The sequence below is a fragment of the Pan paniscus genome, chromosome 4 (genome assembly GCF_029289425.2).
Source record: "Pan paniscus chromosome 4, NHGRI_mPanPan1-v2.0_pri, whole genome shotgun sequence".
Taxonomy (NCBI): domain Eukaryota; kingdom Metazoa; phylum Chordata; class Mammalia; order Primates; family Hominidae; genus Pan; species Pan paniscus.
In genome coordinates, this window is record NC_073253.2 from 134,879,471 (window position 1) to 134,900,440 (window position 20,970).

Below are 20,970 nucleotides of genomic sequence, written 5' to 3' on the forward strand. Positions count from 1 at the left end.
GAAAAAAGCAGAAAAAAGAAAAAAGGCATATACACTGTAACAAGAGTTACATATAAAAGTATGTTGAGTGTCCAGAAATAGACAAGCAATGTTAGTTTTGGTATTTGTGTGGTGAAATGTGGTGTGTGATTTTTTTTTTTTTTTTTTTTTTTTTTTTTGAGAGGGAGTTTCGCTCTTGTTGCCCAGGCTGAAGTGCAATGGTGTGATCTTGACTGACTGCAACCCCCGCCTCCCGGGTTCAAGCAATTCTCCTGCCTCAGCCTCCCAAGTAGCTGGGATTACAGGCACCCACCACCACGCCCGGCTAATTTTTGTATTTTTAGTAGAAATTATCTGCTTATAATTTACCATTTGAACCATTAAGTAGAAATTATCTGCTTATAATTTACCATTTGTTTAATGCATGTATTTAGACAGGAAGCAACATAGTTTCATGGTAAAGAACATAGATTCTAGATCCAATTGCCTGTGTTCAGATCTCAGATCCACCTCTTATTAAATGAGGCTAGAGACACATTGGCCCCTGTATTCCTCAGTTTTTTCATCTGTAGAAAAGGAACAATAATACATATTTCATTGTTGTTACGAAGATTAAAGAAGCAAAAACGGACAGTTAACTGGTTCCTTGTAAGTACTCCAAAAACTGGGGATAAAGGCACAGTTGTCAAAAGTGTTGGGTATTTGTCATGTTATCACTTGGATGTCAAGACTCAATCTTAAAAAAAAATATTATTATTATTATTTGTTTTTTTTGAGAAGGAGTTTCACTTTTGTTGCCCAGGCTGGAGTGCAGTGGCGCAATCTCGGCTCACCACAACCTCCACCTCCCGGGTTCAAGCCATTCTCCTGCCTCAGCCTTCTGAGCAGCTGGGATTATAGGGCATGTACCACCACGCCCAGATAATTTTGTATTTTTAGTAGAGACGGAGTTTCTCCATGTTGGTCAGGCTGGTCTCGAACTCCCAAACTCAGGTGATCTGCCCGCCTCAGCCTCCCAAAGTGCTGGGATTACAGGTGTGAGCCACTGCTCCTGGCCACAAATTAATTTTTTAAAGCAAACAAAACTCTGAGACATTAATTTAAAATTTTTGGAGTCCTAGGCAGAAATAAAAACAGGATGCCAGAGAGCCACATTTTTTTAAAGTTATTACAACTTTAATGAAGTAGTTTTTTAGAGAAGTGTCCCCTTTTCTTTTGGTAGGCCCCCTTACAATTCAAGAGCTACTTGAGAAAGTGTTTGTGGACCTGTGCCTGGCCTGGTGAGGGTCCCATTGGTTGCACTTCCTTCACCAAATAGCAATAGAGATGTAAATCTAGTAATGGGACCAAGATAAGTAGAATTGTGTGAGAGGTGTGTGTTTGGTGGGGTGAGGTGTTGGAGACACAAGATAGCTGAAATTATTGCCATACCTCTTTTTGTTCTTCCCCTTGCCTAGCGTTGATTTTTTTTCAGCTATTCCAAATGATAAGGACTGTTACAAGTCTGATTTGTTAGGTTCTCTCTATCTGGATAGCTATCCTTTAAAATAGTTGCAGTGCCATTTTGTTGAATTTGATTGTATTAACTGTCTCAGATTTAAGGTTTTAATGAGTCCCTTTTTGTAAATTGAATGTATGGGCAAGGAGTTCTATGAAATGCCTTAATCCTGTATATGATATTATTCCTTTAACATATAGTCTGTCTTCAAGGACAGAAATTTTGACCCAGTATTCACTCTACTTTGAAGGTCCGTGATGGGGACCTAAATATTTAAAAAACAAAAACAAAAAAACAAAAACACTGAAAAAAACTGAAGGGAAGCAGATAAGTGTGCCATAAAGCCATTTGATTATATGTTTTTAGAAGTGAAAGTAACTGTTGCTGTAACACTAGTGAAAAAGTAATACTGGCCAGGCGCAGTGGCTCATGACTGTAATCCACTTTGAGAGGCCAAGGAAGATGGATCACTTGAGGTCAGGAGTTTAAGAACAGCCTGGCCAACATAGTGAAACCCGATTTCTACCAATAATACAAAAATTAGCAGGACAGGGTGGTGTGTGTCTATAGTCCCAACTACTCGGGAGGCTGAGGCACAAGAATCACTTGAACCTGGGAGGGAGAGGTTGCAGTGAGCCAACATCACACCACTGTGCTCCAGCCTGGGCAACAGAGCAAGAGTCTGTCTCAAAAAAAAAAAAAAAAAGTAATACTGATGAAGAAGAATATATATAGGTAAAAGTTCAGTGAAGAGACTATACAGGTTATAGAAATAAGAGTTACTATCTTTACAGAAGAAGGTATAGTATATGTATCAGTCCATTCTTGCACTGCTATAAAGAAATACCTGAGACTGGATAATTTATAAAGAAAAGGGGTTTGCCAGGTGCGGTGGCTCATGCTTGTAATCCCAGCACTTTGGGAGGCCGAGATGGGCAGATCACTGAGGTCGGGAGTTTGAGACCAGCCTGACCAACATGGAGAAACCCCATCTCTACCAAAAATACAAAAATTAGCCTGGCTTGGTGGTGCATGCCTGTAATCCCAGCTACTTGGGAGGCTGAGGCGAGAGAATCGCTTGAACCCGGGAGGCGGAGGTTGCAGGAAGCTGGGATCGCGCCATTGCACTCCAGCCTGGGCAACAAGAGTGAAACTCCGTCTCAAAAAAAAGGAGGTTTAATTGGCTCACAGTTCTGTGGGCTATACAGAAAGCATGGCAGCATCTGCTTCTGCGGAGTCCTCGGGAGCTTTTACTCATGGCAGAAGGCAAAGGGGGAGCCACCTGTCTCACATGGCAGTAGCAGGACCAAGAGAGAGATGGGGGAGGTGCCACACACTGTTAAACAGCCAGATCTCATGAGAACTCTATCACAAGAACAGCACCAAAGGGGTCGTGCTAAACCATTCATGAAGGATACACCCCCATAATCCAGTCGCCTCCCACCAGGCCCCACCTCCAACGTTGGGGATTACAGTTGAACATGAGATTTGTGTGGGGACACAGATCCAAACCATATCAGTATATTAGAAACCAAAATGAATTTTTCATGAAATCAAGAAGCTAAGTAGTGTACTAAAAATCTTTTCACAAGGTCCAGATAGCCAGTACTCTACTCTCCTTTCCTGGAAAGAAAGAAAAGCCCTTTCTTTAAAACCTGTCCTTTAAAGTTGACTTATTAGAATATTTAGAAGAATAAGTTAAAGGAACATTCAAAAATTTCTAACTTCCCTGTTGTCATTTCCAGGAAATACATGAAGTCTTTCCTAATTGATGTTAGAATGTTCTATGCTTGAAGAGGGCTTCAGGTGATGTCACCTGACAATAGGAAAATGTTTTTGGAATGCCAGCTGCCAGAATTGTGGGTAACAGGAATGAAGAGTCAGAAAACATCTCTCCTGATTTTTTAAAAAAACTTTTCATATACTCTTAAGGCAAGGAAATAGCATTTTTGTTACCAAACTGAATAGGGCATGCCAACTATTTCTTTACTTCTCAGAAGCCCTTGATCTCTATAGGATAGATTTGGTAGGAATATGAGCGAATCCTTTCCCTGCTGAATTTATGTGTTGGGAGTAAAATGGGCTGAGTGTTATTATCTCTTGGTACAGAACACCTATTAGAGAAAAGAAAGATGGCTGAGCTCTATTAGCATTAGTATAGAAGGATTTAAATTTATTCTGTCAGAGGCTACTGAACTTAATGTAATCAGTGACTTTATGCCCCCTTTGCATTCAGTAAGGAATGCATAAGTTAATGATAGATATGGCCGGGTGTGGTAGTTCACGCCTGTAATCCCAGCACTTCGGGAGGCCGAGGCAGGTGGATCACTTGAGCCTAGGAGATCAAGACTAGCCTGGCCAACATGGCGAAACCCAACCTCTACAAAAAATACAAAGAAAATTAGCTACACATGGTGGCACTCACCTGTAGTCTTACCTGGAGAGTGAGGTGGGAGGATGACTTGAGCCCAGGAGGTTTAGGCTGCAATGAGCCAAGATTGTGCCACTGCACTCCAGCCTGGGCGACAGAGTGAGACCCTGTCTCTAAATAAATAAATACATAAATAAATAAATATTTTAAAACATAAGTTAATGACAGATTTGAACAAAGGAAATTACACTATTGAGATTTGTCTGCTACATCCCAGGTTGTCACCGAGGAAATGGCTTAGATGAGATTCTAAATTGTCACTGAAGAGAATTTGAGACATTCATAGAAGTATGTTGTATTCTCTATAATGAGTGTGTGACCATCCCCATTTAGGGGCAAGTGTTTGCATTTATGTTCTTGATTTAGACTGAATTGTTTTCAACTGAAAATTAAACAAAACAATTGTCTGAATGTGGTGCCTGCCACTGGAAAACTGATTGTTGGATTTTATGGTTGTCATTTTTGCTAAGAATATTCAGTAGTGTGGCTGTCTTTTTTTTTTTTCTTTTTGAGACAGGGTCTCACTCTGTCACCCAGATTGGAGTGCAGTGGTGTGAACACAGCTCAATACAGCCTTAACCTCTTGGGCGTAAGTGATCCTCCCACCTCAGCCTCCTGAGTAGCTGGGACCATAGGAGTGTGCCACCACATCCAGCTAATATTTTTATTTTTTGTAGAGACAGAATCTCACTCTGTTGCCTAGGCTGGTCTCAGACTCCTGGCCTGAAGCGATCCTTCTGCTGTGGCCTCCCAAAGTGCTATGATTACAGGAGTGAGCCATCGCACTTGGCCTCTTTGGAATTTTGAAAGCCATTTATCCTTGAATATGGGCTTCTAAAAAATTGAACTTTATGGGATCTGAAAAATGTTCTTGGTCTAGAATTTAGACAAAGTTCTAATTCTATTCTAATTACTAGCCAGGGACATTGAACACGTCACTGCACCTGTCTGGGCCAGCTCCCTTAGGAGTTCAGGCATAAAGACAGTCATATCAACTCTTCTTACATCATGGGATTGTTGTGAGGCTTTGCACAAAGGGGCTTATATTTGTATCTGGGAGACCAAGATGTCATTTAACATTAATTTTCTGCTATTTGTTTTATTTTATTTTTTATTTTTTATTATAATTATTATTTTTTGGAGATGGATTTTTTGCTGTGTCGCCCAGGCTGGAGTGCAATGCTACGATCTCGGCTCACTGCAACCTCCACCTCCCAGGTTCAAGCGATTCTCCAGCCTCAGCCTCCTGAGTAGCTGGGACTACAGGCACGCACCACCACGCCCAGCTAATTTTTGTATTTTTAGTAGAGATGGGGTTTTACCATGTTGGCCAGGATGGTCTCAATCTCTTGATCTCGTGATCCACCCCGCTCCGCCTCCCAAAGTGCTGGGATTACAGGCATGAGCCACTGCAGCCAGCCTTCATTTTTATTTTTTAATGACCTAACCTAAAGTCTGTTTAAGCTTCTTAAAATCCTTGTTGGTAGGCTGGGTGCAGTGGCTCACGCCTGTAATCCCAGCACTTTGGGAGGCCGAGGTGGGTGGATCACGAGGTCAGGAGATCGAGACCATCCTGGCTAACACGGTGAAACCCCGTCTCTACTAAAAATACAAAAAATTAGCCGGGCGTGGTGGCGGGTGCCTGTAGTCCCAGCTACTCAGGAGGCTGAAGCAGGAGAATGGTGTGAACCTGGGAGGCGGAGCTTGCAGTGAGCCTAGACCGCGCCGCGCCACTGCACTCCAGTCTGGGCGACAGAGCCAGACTCCGTCTCAAAAAATAAAAAATAAAAAAAACTATTTGCCAGGTGTGGTGGCTCACGCTTGTAATCCCAGCACTTTGGGAGGCTGAGGCGGGTGAATCACGAGGTCAGGAGTTCCAGACCAGCCTGACCAACATGGTGAAACCCCATCTCTACTAAAAATACAAAAATTAGGCCAGGCATGGTGGTTCAAGCCTGTAATCCCAGGACTTTGGGAGGCTGAGGTGGGTGGATCACCTGAGGTCAGGAGTTCGAGACCAGCCTGGCCAATATGGTGAAACCCCAATTCTGCTAAAAAAAAAAAATAAATAATAATAATAATAATCCTTGTTGGTTACTGTTAATATAAAGTTAAGTAAAACTTACAAAGCTGCTAGGCATTACAGTATAAATTCTTAGAATTTTCTCATGTTTTGGCGTCTCATGTTTCTCTCAACCCTTTGCTTTGATCCTCTGCTAATTTATATGATTTTTTTCATTCTAGTACTCTTGTCCATCTGTTCTCTGTTGTGTGATCCCAATCCAGATGATCCTTTAGTGCCTGAGATTGCTCGGATCTACAAAACAGATAGAGAAAAGTAAGTATGGCCTCAAGATGGAAAGTTATCTGTGGTGGGATGGAGATGTTTGTCACAAATCTTTCTTGTTTAAGGGCTGAATATCGGCCAGATATTTAAAGTGAAGTCCTAATATACTCTCCTGGGGCTAGAAAAGAGAAATATATGCATTGAGTATTATTATAAGTAGATGATGCCAGTCTTATCCCTGATTGTTTCACGTGACTCCTCTTGTCTACAAAAACTTTTTTTTTTTGTTTGTTTGTTTGTTTGTTTGTTTTTGAGACAGGGTCTTACTCTGTCACCCAGGCTAGAGTGCAATGGTGCAGTCTTGGCTCACTGCAACCTCCGCCTCCTGGGTTCAAGTGATTCTCATGCCTCAGCCTCCCGAGTAGATGGGATTACAGGTGCAGGCCACCACGCCAGGTTCGTTTTTTTTTGTAGTTTTAGTAGAGACTTTCACCATGTTGGCCAGGCTGGTTTCGAACTCCTGACCTCAAATGATCTGCCTGCCTAGGCCTCCCAAAGTGCTGGGATTACAGGTGTGAGCCACCGCACCCATACAAAAACTTTCCTATGGTATATTTTTCAACAGCTTAATGCCTTATGCTTGGCTTTTGATATATAAAGCACTTTTCATCAAGTGCCCATTTGCCTGCCATAGGTATTTGTCAATTAATGGGAAAAGAGAATTGATTTCCTACCATTTGACATAATCTAAAGGAAGAAAGCAAATAAATGCCATTAGATGTGAAAGCCCCAAATTTCTTTTAAAAACAAAACTTGATGTAGAATTTGGGTATTTTAGAATTGTACTATGAATTATTGAACAGTGGTCAAGATATCAAAAGAGATAGTAGCTAAAAGTGTTCTAGTAGCATTTTTTCTTTTCTTTTTTTCTTTTGAGATGGAGTCTTGCTGTGTTGCCTGGGTTGGTCTCAAACTCCCTACCTCAGCCTCTGGAGTAGCTAGGATTATAAGCATGCCCACCATGCCCAGCACTAATAACATCTGTTGTTTTATGTACTATTCAGTGAAGTTATAAGAGGAACTAGTTAGGAGAGGGTGGATAGTTCTTTTAGGGCCGGGCGCAGTGGCTCACGCCTGTAACCCCAGCACTTTGGGAGGCTGAGGTGGGCGGATCACAAGGTCAGGAGTTTGAGACCAGCCTGGCCAACGGGGTGAAACCCCGTCTCTACTAAAAATACAAAAATTAGCCGGGCATGGTGGCGGGCACCTGTAATCGCAGCTACTCGAGAGGCTGAGATAATTGCTTAAACTCAGGACGTTTAGGTTGCGGTGAGCTGAAATTGCACCACTGCACTTCAGCCTGGGCGACAGAGCAAGACTCCCGTCTCCAACTTGAGTTCTAATGGATTAGAGAGGCATAGATACGTTTTTGTTTTTAGTGGAGGTAACACTGGGAATGGGATATTCTAACAGTAGTTGGTTCTTGCTTTTTCCTATTTGTGAATTTATTCTCAAATTTTTTTGATTAGAGAACTATTTTGTCCGATATTTAGAATTGTGGGTCTGAATGCTTACCAGAAGTCATTTCCCAAGTCATCATGGAGTAATGTTGAACACTGTTGAACAGAACTTTCCCAAACTGCACTGCCCCCACCCTCTAACCCCCCACTTTTTTTTTTGCAGAGACAGGGTCTTGTTCTTCAGCCCAGACTGGAGTACAGTGGCACAATCGTGGCTCACTGCAGTGTCAAACTCATGGGCTCAAGTGATCCTCCCACCCCAGCCTCCCCAGTAGCTGGGACTGCTAGTACATGCCACTACACCTTTCCAGCCTCCCCAGTAGCTGGGACTGCTAGTACATGCCACTACACCTGGCTAATTTGTTTTTTTTTTTTTTTTTGTAGAGACAGGATCTCACTATGTTGCACAGGCTGGTCTCTAATTCCTGGCCTCAAGCAGGCCTTCTGCCTCAGCCCCCCAAAGTGCTGCTGTTATAGGCATGAGTTACCGTGCAAGGCCAGCATACCCACCCCCACCCACCCCCCTTTTTTTTTTTTTTTTTGAGGCAGGGTCTTGCTCTGTTGCCCGGACTGGAATGCAGTGGCACAATCACAGCTCACTGTAACCTCAACCTCCCAGGCTCAAGTAGTCCTCCCATCTGAGCTTCCCAAGTAGCTGGGACCACAGGCAGATGCCATCACATCCAGCTAATTTTTTTTTTTTTTTTTTTTTTTTTTTTTTTTTTGAGACAGAGTCTTGCTCCGTTGCCCAGGTGGAATGCAGTGGCACAATCTTGGCTCACTGCAGCCTCTGCCTCCCAGGCTCAAGTGATTCTTGTGCCTCAGCCTCCTGAGTAGCTGGGATTACAGGTGCACACCACCATGCCTGGCTAATTTTTGTGTTTTCAGTAGAGACGGGATTTTGCCATGTTGGCCAGGCTGGTCTGGAACTCCTGACCTCAAGTGATCCAGCTGCTCCAGCCTCCCAAAGTGCTGGGATTACAGGCGTGAGCCACCACACCCGGCCTAGCACCCCTTTTTTAATAGGAGAACTATAGAATCATTTGCTCTGCTTACTTTATTCAAATGTTCTTCTGAAGCAATAAACCCATTCATTTTGTCAACCAAATTGTTGAAATTAGTTCTACCAGAACCAGTTGTTTTATTGATATGAAAGGAAAGTTTGGTTTTTTTTCCCCCTTTTTTTTTTTGAGACAGAGCCTCACTCTGTCACCCAGGCTATGGTATAGTATTGCAATCTCAGCTCACTGCAACCTCTGCCTCCTGAGCTCAAACGATCTTCCCACCTCAGCCTCCTGAGTAGCTGGGACTATAGGCATGCGCCACCACACCCTGCTAATTTTTGTATTTTTTTGTAGAGACAGGGTTTTATCATGTTGCCCAGGCTGGTCTGAAATGCCTGGGCTCAAGTGATCCACCCGACTCAGCCTCCCAAAGTGCTGGGATTACAGGTGTGAGCCACCATGCCCAGCCTTCTGTCGGTTTAATCATTATTAGTATATGAGTTCAAGAACTATGTAATGTAGAATCATATAGTTTCAAGTACTTTAAATGAATGAATTGAGTGGACATCTTTTGTAGAAATAGGCCAATCAAGTATAGAATAAGGTATATGCCAACAAATACTAAAATTTAATCAGAACCCTCTATAAGTAGCAATTAAAGGAGACTTTCACATTTTACAGCTCCTTCCCATTATCATTGAATTAATCCTTATCAGAAATTTGGGATAGAAAGGGGCCTTTCCTTGAATGTCTTATAAGCTACTCTCTTCAAGTTACTTGATGGGATAATGAATGGAATCTGTTGCTTACTGACTCCACACCTATGTTAAGCCAAGCTTCTCTTTGTGTGTACAGGTACAACAGAATAGCTCGGGAATGGACTCAGAAGTATGCGATGTAATTAAAGAAATTATTGGATAACCTCTACAAATAAAGATAGGGGAACTCTGAAAGAGAAAGTCCTTTTGATTTCCATTTGACTGCTTTCTATGAGCCCACGCCTCATCTTCCCCTGTGCACATGTTTACCTGATACAGCAGTGCTGCGTGTTGTACATACTTGGAACAACAAACTAGAAATACTGTACTTCTGTACCAACATTGCCTCCTAGCAGAGAAGTGTGTGTGTGACAAGCCAGTTCTACAGGCATTACCTAGGTGTGAGACTAAAAGCTTTTCTTATTGACTTAAATTTGGATAACAGCAAGGTGTGAGGGGGGTGGTGGGTATGGTGTGTGCTTGGATGGGAAAGAAAAGGCTCCACTCACCTATAGGAGATTATTTTTAAGTGGAATCCATTTAAACTCAAAACAGTTATGAAAAGCAAGGTGAAGAACATGAAGCTGTGTCTGTATTCATTTTATTCCGAAGGAGCTACGTCTTAGGTGAAAGTTATGACCAACCAGATTAAACTCTACCCACATCCTGCATTTTAAGGTCTAAGTTTAACTGGTCAACATTTAAATGGATTGGAGCTATTAGTACATCAAGTGTGATGGGCTTTGTTCCCAACTCTTTTACATCTCCCTACCCCTTCAACCTTTGGCCTTTCAGCCCTTCTTTCTCTCTTCCATATTCTTTGGTTTGTATGTGGTTTCTCAGTTAATACATAGCTAATAGCTCTTATTTTTCTTATGTTTTTAACCGCTTAGGTCTATTTGGATGTAAGGGTGAAAATTCATTTGATGGAAATACTTGTGTATATTTAAAGACCCAATTGCTCCTCTGGAGCTTGTACTTTCAAGAATGATTAATCTGTGTAATAAACTGGTTACTACAGTCATTACATATAATTTTGTGTGAATAGGCTTTTTCATTTTTAAGAAGTTTGTCTAGCTGAGATTAGTGGTGGATTTTCTCCCACTTCTGAAATGTTCATTTATACTGGTTGCATTTTAAGATCATGAAACAATTCCAGTTACATTGTAAAAAGGATATCTTACGAGTAATTTTATTGAACAAGTTAGAGGCATAAGCTTAAGAGCATTTCCATGAAACAACACATGCAGCATTCCAGGAACTTGATTGTTAAATTCAATAAGAAATTTGCTTTATTAATGAAACTAAGCTGCATTTCATCAAAACCTTGTGACATTCCCTTGGTACATAGGACATAAAACACAGAGGCATTGCTATTTGGTAAGTTAAGCTTCTGTGATTGTAATTATAAAAGAGCAACATTGACCAAACCTGGGAAACAAGAGCACAGTCTTGTTTGGAGAGTCTACATAATTACTTTGCACTAACATTTGCAGGATGTTCACACAATTTTAAATTGTACTGTATGTGGCTTTTTGAAGTCTTCCCTTGACCCTAGTAAAATATAGCTTGAAACTTGTAAACAACTGTGTTTGCCAGAAACATCATTCATGTGAACTAGGCAAGTTACCTTTTTTCCCCCCTTCTTTTCCTAATTGTAAACTAGGCCAACCTGAAAGCCATGGCTGATGCTCTAGCCATCAGGTTCTTTCAAATGCATCTTTACACTCTTGCACAAAAATTAAGGAATAAATGTCCACTGCTTTTGGTTTTAAACTTGTTCACCTTGTCTTATCTCTCACTGTCACTGCTCCTCCACCTTGGAACTTGTGTGATAAAACCCAAAACCTCTTACAGTTCTCTTATAAGCATTTCAAGCATCTCTTATTAGCATCCTTGACTTTGCAGAAAAGGCTTAACTGTTAACAGTTGTGGGGAAAGGAGTTAGAATTTAGCTTAAGCCTAAAATCACCCTGTATTCTCAGTATTATGGGCAAGTGGGAATTCATCTTTTTTTTTTTTTTTTTTTTTTTTTAAGAGAGGGACAGGGTCTCATTCTCTTGCCTAAGCTGGAGTGCAGTCAGAGTCATGACAGCACAGCTCACTGCAGCCTCAACCTTCTAGGCTCTAACAATCCCCCTGCCTCAACCTCCCAAGTTGCTGGGACTTATGGTACATGCCACCACACCTGGCTAATTTTTAAATTTTTTTTAGAGACAGGAGTCTCACTATGTTGCCCAAGCTGGTCCTGAACTCCTGGGCTCAAGTGATCCTCTTGTCTCAGCCTCCCAAAGTGCTGGGACTACAGACATGAGCCACCATACCCAGCCTTCCATCAGTTATTGGCTTGCTATTAACTACATACTGTTGACCGTGGGTCAGTTGCACAGATCCTGAAAGCTCATTCTGTATTTGCCTGTCATCTTAGAGAGCAGCCAGCTTATTACCATTTATTAGATCATAATATGGATATTTTCACAAGAGTGTTCTTAAGTATTTTTAAGTGCCAAATAAAAGCCATCCTCCAGGTGTGCAGGTGCCAAATGAAGGGGTTTGGATGGTCACAAACAACATTAGGCCCTTGAATGGGGTTTGGTCTTGCCCATTTGAGTATGAAGCTTCTTTGGTCCAGTCTGTGTATATGTGCCTGGCCAGAAAGAAAGCCCAGTGAGAGAAGCCACCTTTCCCACTCACCAAAAACAACAACAACAAAAAATCCCTCAGGGTGGTTTTCATCTGGACCACATTGCTCTTCACAGAAGTTTCTATGACTTTGTCGTATGTAAAATCCAGTCTGTAGCAACCTTGATTATCTTGGAAAAGTTACAGGAGAACGTCAAGTGTATGGTTTCCTGTTGTTTGCTTCTTAATAGCCTTAAAGTACTTTGTCAAGTTAAAGCTGGGGCAGTGTCTTTTGGTAAAATGAAGTCACTTCAGATACTTATATGCTTTGCTATTGGCGAATCAGTAGTCAAAGGTATCATTGTCCTGCGAGTTTATGCACTTTGACTAGTACAGAGACTTGGAAGGAGGGCGGTAGGGGTGGGGAGAGAGAAGTTAGGAAGGTCTGTGAAGAGAAGGAAAAGGTAGTTGTCAGAGAGAGACCCTTTCTCTACACTAACCTAGCAATAGAGGCCTTCTTTTTCCACTTCCAACTGCTAAAATACTCTGCTTTCTGAATCATTCCTCTTTGTTTCAACAAGTTATTTTGAGACCTGGGTAGCTTGTCAGGAGAAATGGATTATTTCTAAATTATGGCTGGAATGCCTATAAACTGTCCCTTGTCTGTAATTAAGGTGAAACTCTGGCTTTGTCTCTGTGTGCTGTATGGCACCCATTAACTACCCAGGGTAAGTTTTGAAGAGGAGAACTCTCAGCTGGGCCCTGTGGCTCATGCCTGTAATCCCAGCATTTTGGGAGGCCAAGGTGGGCGGATCACCTGAGGTCAGGAGTTCAAGACCAGCCTGACCAACATGGAGGAACCTCGTCTTTACTAAAAACACAAAATTAGCCGGGCATGGTGGCACATGTCTGTAATCCCAGCTACTCAGGAGGCCGAGGCAGGAGAATCGCTTGAATCCGGGAGGCGGAGGTTGTGGTGAGCCGAGATCGCGCCATTGCACTCCAGCCTGGGCAACAAGAGCAAAACTCAGTCTTAAAAAAAAAAAAAAAAAAACTCTTCTCATTCCCAGGTCTTCAGGATTATAAACACATCTTTCCTTCCTTCCAAATCAGGAGTAAGCATTTTTATTACTCCTACAGAAAACTAACTAGTGTTAGGAATCCATCTCCTTTTGATTTCCTCATTTTCCCTTTATGAAACACTATTTCAAGTGATGGGTTATTTTGGTGAGTGATGTTAGGCAGGAGAAAGCAGGTTTGTTTTTTATTGTTGTTGTTTGGAGACAGAGTCTCTCTGTCGCCCAGGTTGGAGTGTAGTGGTGCGATCTTGGCTCACTGCAACCTCCACCTCACAAGTTTAAGTGATTTTCCTGCCTCAGCCTCCTGAGTAGCTGAGATTATAGGCACATGCCACCCACGCCTGGCTACTTTTTGTATTTTTAGTAGAGATGGTTTCACCATGTTGTCCAGGCTGGTCTTGAACTCCTGACCTCAGGTGATCTGCCCACCTTGGCCTCCCAAAGTGCTGGGATTACAGGCATGAGCCACCACACCCAGCCAAGAAAGCAGATTTTTAATATGAAAATAACTGAAGGTAGCAAACTATTTGCACTATACATCCAGCAAGAGGAAATAGACTTCCTTTGGGGCACTCCTGGAGCTAGTCCCTTCTATTTTCCTTTTCTTCCCTTCCTTTCCCTTTCTTTCTCTTCCTTTCCCTCCCTTCCCCCACCCTTTGCCTGCCTGCCTGCCTGCCTCCCTCCTTCCCCACTTTCCTTTTTCTTTCTTTACTTTCCTTCTTTCTCTTTTCTTTTTTTTTTTTTTTTTTTTTGTGTGTGGTTTTTTTTTTTTTTTTTTGAGAGAGAGGGTCTCACTTTTTTGCCCAGGCTAGAATGCAGTGCTGCAAACATGGCTCACTGCAGCCTCACACTCCTGAGCTCAAGCAGTCCGCCCACCTCGGCCTCCCAAAGTGCTGGGGTTACAGGCATGAGCCACCTCGCCCAGCCTATTTTCTTTTATATTGTGCATGCACTTAGATGAAAACTGGCTTTCTCCATCCCACAAAAACCTTCTTTAAGTGTTTCCCTGGCACTATAACCTTTTTTAATCAGGACTGGTATAAGTGGTTGATATTCAGGCCCCTCAGTATATTTCCAGACCAATTTCTCAGATGGGCTTAGAAATAGGGAAATGAGACGGGATCACATTGTCAGGGTTACTATTCATGAAGCAATTCCTTCATTGTTGGCATATTTTACCTTAGTCAATGTAAGGAGAAAAGCTCAGTGGTTAGGACTAAGTAAGCCTTTAAGGCCTTTGTCCTCTGGCTGAATGTATAATACAATCACCAACCAGCTTTGCTCTTTCTATGTCTACTCCTGGTCTGGGTAAGGCAAAGGCAGACATTTTTGTGATGAGCAGTCACTTTTCATTAAACTAAATTATTTGTGGATCTTTATCTGATCAGAGACACAGCGTAATCTGCCTCTTAGCAGATGTAAAACTATATGAATACCTTAGTGCCAAGACAGCAGCTTAATAGTTTTCCTTGATTGAGTGGTGGTTTGTGTGTTTGTTCTTAACGTCCTGTGTAAGTTGTTATTGGTAGAATGGTTTTTTCCAGAGCTGAGGAGCCTGATTGCCCAACATTGTACTCTGAAAGCAAATGGTTGATCCCATTTGGAAAAGCCAAGAAGAGGCCATTGAGTGTCCAGCCCAGGCCTCCTGTGACTGCTGTACAGGAAAGAGCAGCAGCAGCCTTGGTGAATGTACCATGTTCCTTTCCCAACTTCTAAGGATGCGAGGAGTGACAACTGCCATTTTCCCAGGCACACCTCTCCCTGCCCTGAGCCACTTGTTCTCAATTCTGTTTAAACTTCCTTTTTGGTACTTAAAAATCTTAAATCTTAAAAAGATGTCACCCTTCCCTAAACTTTAGAGCCTCTAGAAAATGTGAGTGGGGAGGGTTTGGTTTTTTGACTTAAAACCTAGTCTTCAAATTGCCAGCTTTCCTTGGGTTTAAAGTTCTCCATAGAAAATGAGATTGCTTTAGAAGCTCCAAAGCTCCTGGGCCCTCTGACTTGGAGGTTTCTAGAAACAACCCACAAATACAATCTAACATTTGGGACGCAGAGCCAGCACCATCTTGGGTAAGAGAAATGTTCCATGTTTGAGGTAGTTGGCAAATGCTAAGCTACCTATGTGGTGACAGTTGTCTGGAGCTTTTCCCATCTGATTAAGGGGCAATACCGATTTGGTCATTGTGGGCAGTTTCTCCTCCTAGCCAGCATCACTGCCATCTTGGAAGGTGTGGCTACCTGTCATGTGTTGCACAAAGAGTCGAGGGGAGCTGGCCTTGTTTGAGAGGGCACCCGAGACTTTCAGTCACCTGCTGCAGAGTGACAGAAGGAACAAGGGAAACCAAGGCTTTCCCAAACTTGCCAGAGAAGGTGAGCTTTTTGGAAGGATGGTTCCAAGTGACCTCAGCTTAGTCCTCCTTTGGAGGAAACAAGGCAAGTTGGGGAGGCTCTGGTGCATAACAAGTTATAGGGCAGGTACTGTTTCCTGGATTCAACCTCCAAGCTTCATAAAAAGGCACTTCCAGCCAGGCGTGGTGGCTCACGCCTGTAATCCCAGCACTTTGGGAGGCCGAGGTAGGTGGATCACCTGAGGTCAGGAGTTCAAGACCAGCCTGAGCAACATGGAGAAACCCCGTCTCTACTAAAAATACAAAATTAGCCAGGCGTGGTGGTGCATGCCTGTAATCCCAGATACTTGGGAGGCTGAGGCAGGAAAATCTCTTGAACCGGGGATGTGGAGGTTGCAGTGAACCGAGATCCGAGATCGCACCATTGCATCCAGCCTGGGCAACAAGAGAGAAACTCTGACTCAAAAAAAAAAGGGCGGCGGGGCACTTCCTTTTGAAGTTTCAGATGTATATTGGAGGGAGCAGAATTCCTTTGTGATTTCTTCCTTAATACATTGTGTCCCTGAGGTGGTCCCTGTTCTTCCTGTCTCCTGTCAGCCCCCTGGCTCAGAGGACGGCTGAATGGAGTTGCATTTCAGTGCCCACAGATGGAGGTGATGACTGAAGTGTGTTTGCTTATGTGGGGAGTGAGATGATGGCTTTGGTGTCTGAGTGGATGCTAGTGCCTTGAGTGGCCAGCAGAGGGCAGTGGTGACCCATAGCTGTGACAACCGTGAGGCGTGTGGTCAGTGAATCTGCATGGGCAGAACCTGAGAGGGGCTTTTGTTGGAGTGGGGAGATTGTTTTGGACTTAAGCTTTGTTTGTGGTATATCCAGAATCAGATGGGCCAGTGCCAAGTTCAGTCAGGTTCTCAGCCTTACAGTGAAGGAAAAGGTTAGTGACTTGTATTTCAGCCCAAAGCCTACTGGAAGTGTCAAGCTGCCAGCTCCCCTCTGCCCTCCCCGCTGCTATGGCAGCCGTGTCTCTGTGTGTGAATAGGTGAACCAGGCTCCAGGTTAGGACCTCTGCCCACCTAGCTCCAGGTTACATGCAGGAAAAGATCTGTCTATTGCTGCATGTGAACAAGGAGATCCCATATTTCTAGCAGGTCACAGAGGCAGCAGTCCATTATCACTTGCCTGCCCACCTACCCTGGGCAACCAGCACATGGCTCCTTAGACCTTGAAGATGGAGGCCTGGGGACAGAAGGAGCAGAGTTGGGGGCTCGTGATAGGGCCTGGGAAATGTTCTCGTCTGTTTCAAATTTATCTTGTATTTTGGGGCCCTGGTCTCCTCAGTCTTCCAGCCCAACAGGTGTGAGCGTCCAGGGCCACCACCCGGAAGCCAGCTGCCTCTTCATGGGGAAATCTTTGAAATTCAAGGCTTGGCCATCTGGATATGCAAATGTTCCAGATTTGCTGAGCCCACCAAGTGGCTGAGCCCCCCATGCCTGGGGCCTGTCAGCCACATTCTCCATGGCTCCCTCCTTCTAACAGGGACAGGGGCAGGCAGGAAATCTAAATTCCCAGGTCAAGGAGTTTATTTGGGAGCCCCAGGCAGGGCTGTGAGAATTAGCTACCACTGCCCCTAGATGGGGAAAGCTGCCTGGGTGCTGTTGGTACCTAGAACCTAAGCTTTTGCCTACTGATAGACTCTAAGGAGAAGGGTGCATTGAGAGCTCTACGAGTCCTGCTGTAGTGCCTAATCATGTGAGGGATTTTGCTGGATCCAAAGGAATCTCAACTAAGAAAGTTTCTGGAATAAGGAGGGAAGCCTTGGGTCTAGCCTCGCTAGAGGGTGGGAGCTACCTGCAGGGAAAGCTGCTGACTTCCTATTATGTCAAACCCAGGCAAATAACTGGAGCTTAGGCAGTTGGCCCCCAGAATTGCTTATTCTCCCCCAGGCCTCCCTCTGGGGCTGGTTTTCTGGCTGTAGCAGGAGGAATGTGTTGTTCTCTGAGTGGGAAAAGAGTGGGGTCAGGGTCAGGGCGGAAACCTGGGAATTTAGATTCCCTGCCTGTCCCTGTCCCTGTTAGAAGGAGGGAGCCATGGAGAATGTGGCTGACAGGCCCCAGGCATGGGAGAGCTTAGGCCAGCCTGTATGTGTGTGTGCAGAAGGGGACTGCACATGTGTTCAGGAGCTTGAGAGTGAGAATTGTGAGCATGTACACTCCTTAGTGTTTATGCATCAGGGTGTGATGCATAAACATGAAGGCTCTGTAGCCTTTGAAGAACAGGATCAGATCTGGGTTTGAATCACAAGACCATGGGTTTTCAGTTGGGCAATAAACTTATCTGTCTTTTGCTTTGATTTTCTCATCTAGAAAACGGGCACTTGGTCACCAGCCTGACCCATAGGCAATGCTTGGTGGAAAATGACCTTATCAAATTAAAGGGTTGTGACCGTGGGTGCTTATGGTTCAGGGAGGTAGGCCTGGACAGTGAGACATCTTTCTTGGATTCCTGTGCAAGCTAGAGGTTTGCCCTCCTTTGAGCTGGGCTAGCTCCTGGGACATCCAGGGACCTGGGGCAGACTGGCTGGGCCCTTTTGCAGCCTATGGCTCACATGCCCACTTGTTAAGGCCTGCAAGAGTGTGCCTACAAACAGGGTGAGCAGGCAGAATAATGGCCATGGCTAGCCAGCCTATGTATCTCTGCCCAGTGTCTGTCTGTCCTTCCCCTTACCTTGGGGGACAAAAGGGAATCCAGTTGTCCTGCCTGGTGAATAAAAGCCTGGGGTTGGGGGAGGATTTGCCTCCAGCCACGGAGGAGGGGTATGCTGTGGAAGGAGGCCAGATCTCCCCCAGCTGTTTCCCAGCTCTGTTTGAAGGGGAAGGGAGAGGGATAAGTGACTGGGTGATTGTGGCACCTACAGCCAGCATCTTTCCTCTCCACATTCTAGGTCACAGGCCCACACCTCTCTCCCTAGTCAAAGAGAGCCTCTGTGAGGGGGTTGAAGGGTGTCTTGGATCTGTGGGCAGGACTTGGGATCTGGGCACAGAGAGGTTGGGGAATTAACAAAGGTCACACAGCCAGGCAAAACTAGGGAATGCGGGGAGTCATTCTAGACAGGACCTTTAGGGGGAGCTCCCTGGCTACAAGAGATTTCCTGGAAGCCCTTGGGTGGGCCCAGGCCTGAACTGAGGAAGTGAGGGCTACAGCCCAGCTGGCCTTGCACTGGAACCACAGGAGTGGCCTTTAAGGGTGTGCTGAAGGACTGATGAATCTTGGCCCTGTTCCCACACACATGCACCACTGGGAATGGGAGTGGGGAGATTGCTGAGCTCTGGGGCCAGCCCTGTTTCCTGCTTTGGATTTGGAATGGGGAGAGCCTTTCTGGGGACTGAAACTGGTGCTTCAGCTTCTCTAGGGGGAAATGGAGGAATGGAAAGGGGGACTGACAAGGGATAGTCCTTAAGGAGTTTATTTGGGAGGCTCTGGGTCCCTTTGTAACTAGGTGGGTGACCTTTGGGAGGGAAGTGCTTTGTGTTCTACAGCTTTCTGAGAGTGGCAGGAAATGGGGCCAGTAGCAGTGCACACTAGTTGGGTTGCACCTGGTGAGAGATTAGGGGTGGTTTCCCCACCAAGGTCTCTGAGCCAGAGCTTTCAGCTGCATGAGCACAGCCTGCTCCCCCTGTGGAGGGGATTCTGGGGTGGGTGTGGTTGTATACTGGGGGAAGTGAGAATGTGGCCTCTCTGTGGGTGAGTGCAGCACCATGAATTGTGTTTGTAACACTTGAGTTGTGTTTCCCAGGTGTATGTGATGGCAGAACTAGTTTTGCTGCTGGGGTGAATCAGGTTCCTGGAAGGGACTGGACTAACATGGAGAGAATGATGCTAAGTAGTTACAGTCATTATTATATACACATGACTTAGTAGTATAGAACCATTAGCAATGACCAAGACCACCTGTGTGTCGAGTGCTTCCCATGTGCCTGGTGCTGTGCTAAGCACCTCACCTGCAGTGGCTCATTTAGTCCTGTCAGAACCCTGCAAGTTCATGCTGGTTTGCCTGGTGTTTGTTTATTGTGCCATGTTGGGTGGGGTATAATTTTATTCATGTTGGAAGATGCAAAACAGCTTTATCCCTCTCTTAGTTACTGGGGTGCAACTTATGGCAGCATTTGCCCCTGTCATATTCTATACTTGGGCTCCTGGTCCCATCCTTTTGCCAGTATGGGCACCATTGTGTTGTACAACGTAGAGACCTAATTTGACAATGTTCTTTGAGGTAGTGGTGATGGATGATATGACTATATGACTTTTTTGCTTTGTTGTGTGACTGTTGTGCACCCAAAGTATGTAACTCCCTACTGCTGTGTGGTTGAGACCAGCTAGTGTATGACTCATTTTGTGTCCCGGTGATATTGTGGGTGTCTAGTGTAGGGACATCTGTTGTGGTATGGTGAACTGGTTGTGAATAGTGTGACTGTATGTTGTATCATTAGGTGTGTCTGACCCTGTTGTGTCCTGTTCTGACTTGTGTCAGAGACTGTTGTGGTGTCACTCCGTGTGGTGAGCGTGCCTCCTTTGTGGTGTGGGTGGCCTATGGTGGTGCTTCCTTTTACAAATTGTGTGTCCGTGTGACACCCCCCCCCCAGCCGCTGTGCCCCTTTGCGGGTCAGTGTGTTGTTTGACCTCGGCCGCGGGTGCCCCCACCCCTGCCGGCCCCGCCGCCCCTCCCCCGCACCGTCCGCCCGCGCCGCGCGGCGATCGATCGCCATTGATTGTCCCTGACGAGCTGCTCCACTTTCCAGCCAATGTCAGGAGGGGGGATCTCCGCCGCCCTGGCGGTGTCATTTCCACACACTCCCTGGGCTGCCGCCAGCGCGGGCGCCTCGAAGAGCCGGCCTGGATCGCCCGGAGCTCGGGCTGGACCGCCCACACCGCGCGAGGAAGCCCCCGATGGCGTGGCCCGACCCCAGTCTGCCGGCCTGCCTGCCCTAGGCCTCTGCACCCAAGCCCCCTTCCCAGCGCTGGTGGATGTTGTCACCACAGGAGTTTAAGCTGGGCCGGGTATGGGGAGGGACGCTGTGTCGGGTGCGCCCTGCGCTTGCCCTGGTGGGGGCGCGGGGCTGTTTCCGGCGGGCGGAGGCGCCAGCAGGCCAACTTTGCCGCGGCCCAAACAGATGCTAATGATTTTCCGGGAGGCGCCGATTATCTCTGGCCCCAGCCGGCCGGTGTGCTGGGACTGGGCCCCCGGCACAGACACCACCTCGCCCCCCACCCTCACCCTCCTGAGCCCCACCTAATAACCACTTGGCCCCGAGTGGACGGGTTGGGGGGGCGTCGGGGGGAGTCCGCAGGCTGCCCCGGGTGTCCTGGAACTGTTGCTGTGTGGGATTATTTGCGCCTCCTCCACCCAGGATGCTACCGTCTTTCTGAGCACTTCCCAAAGCCAAACA

At 45.4% G+C, this 20,970-nt stretch overlaps 1 protein-coding gene across 1 annotated transcript in view; it reads left to right on the plus strand.

Annotated features, from left to right (window-relative positions):
* Positions 1-10,511, plus strand: part of UBE2D2 (ubiquitin conjugating enzyme E2 D2) — a 68,494-nt gene extending 57,983 nt beyond the window's left edge. Inside the window, exons 6-7 of the mRNA XM_003829199.5 lie at positions 6,153-6,246; positions 9,575-10,511. Of these exons, the coding sequence (XP_003829247.1) occupies positions 6,153-6,246; positions 9,575-9,620 (140 nt within the window). The 3' untranslated portion in view covers positions 9,621-10,511. The remainder of the gene's footprint in view (positions 1-6,152; positions 6,247-9,574) is intronic.
* Positions 10,512-20,970: the final 10,459 nt, after the last annotated feature.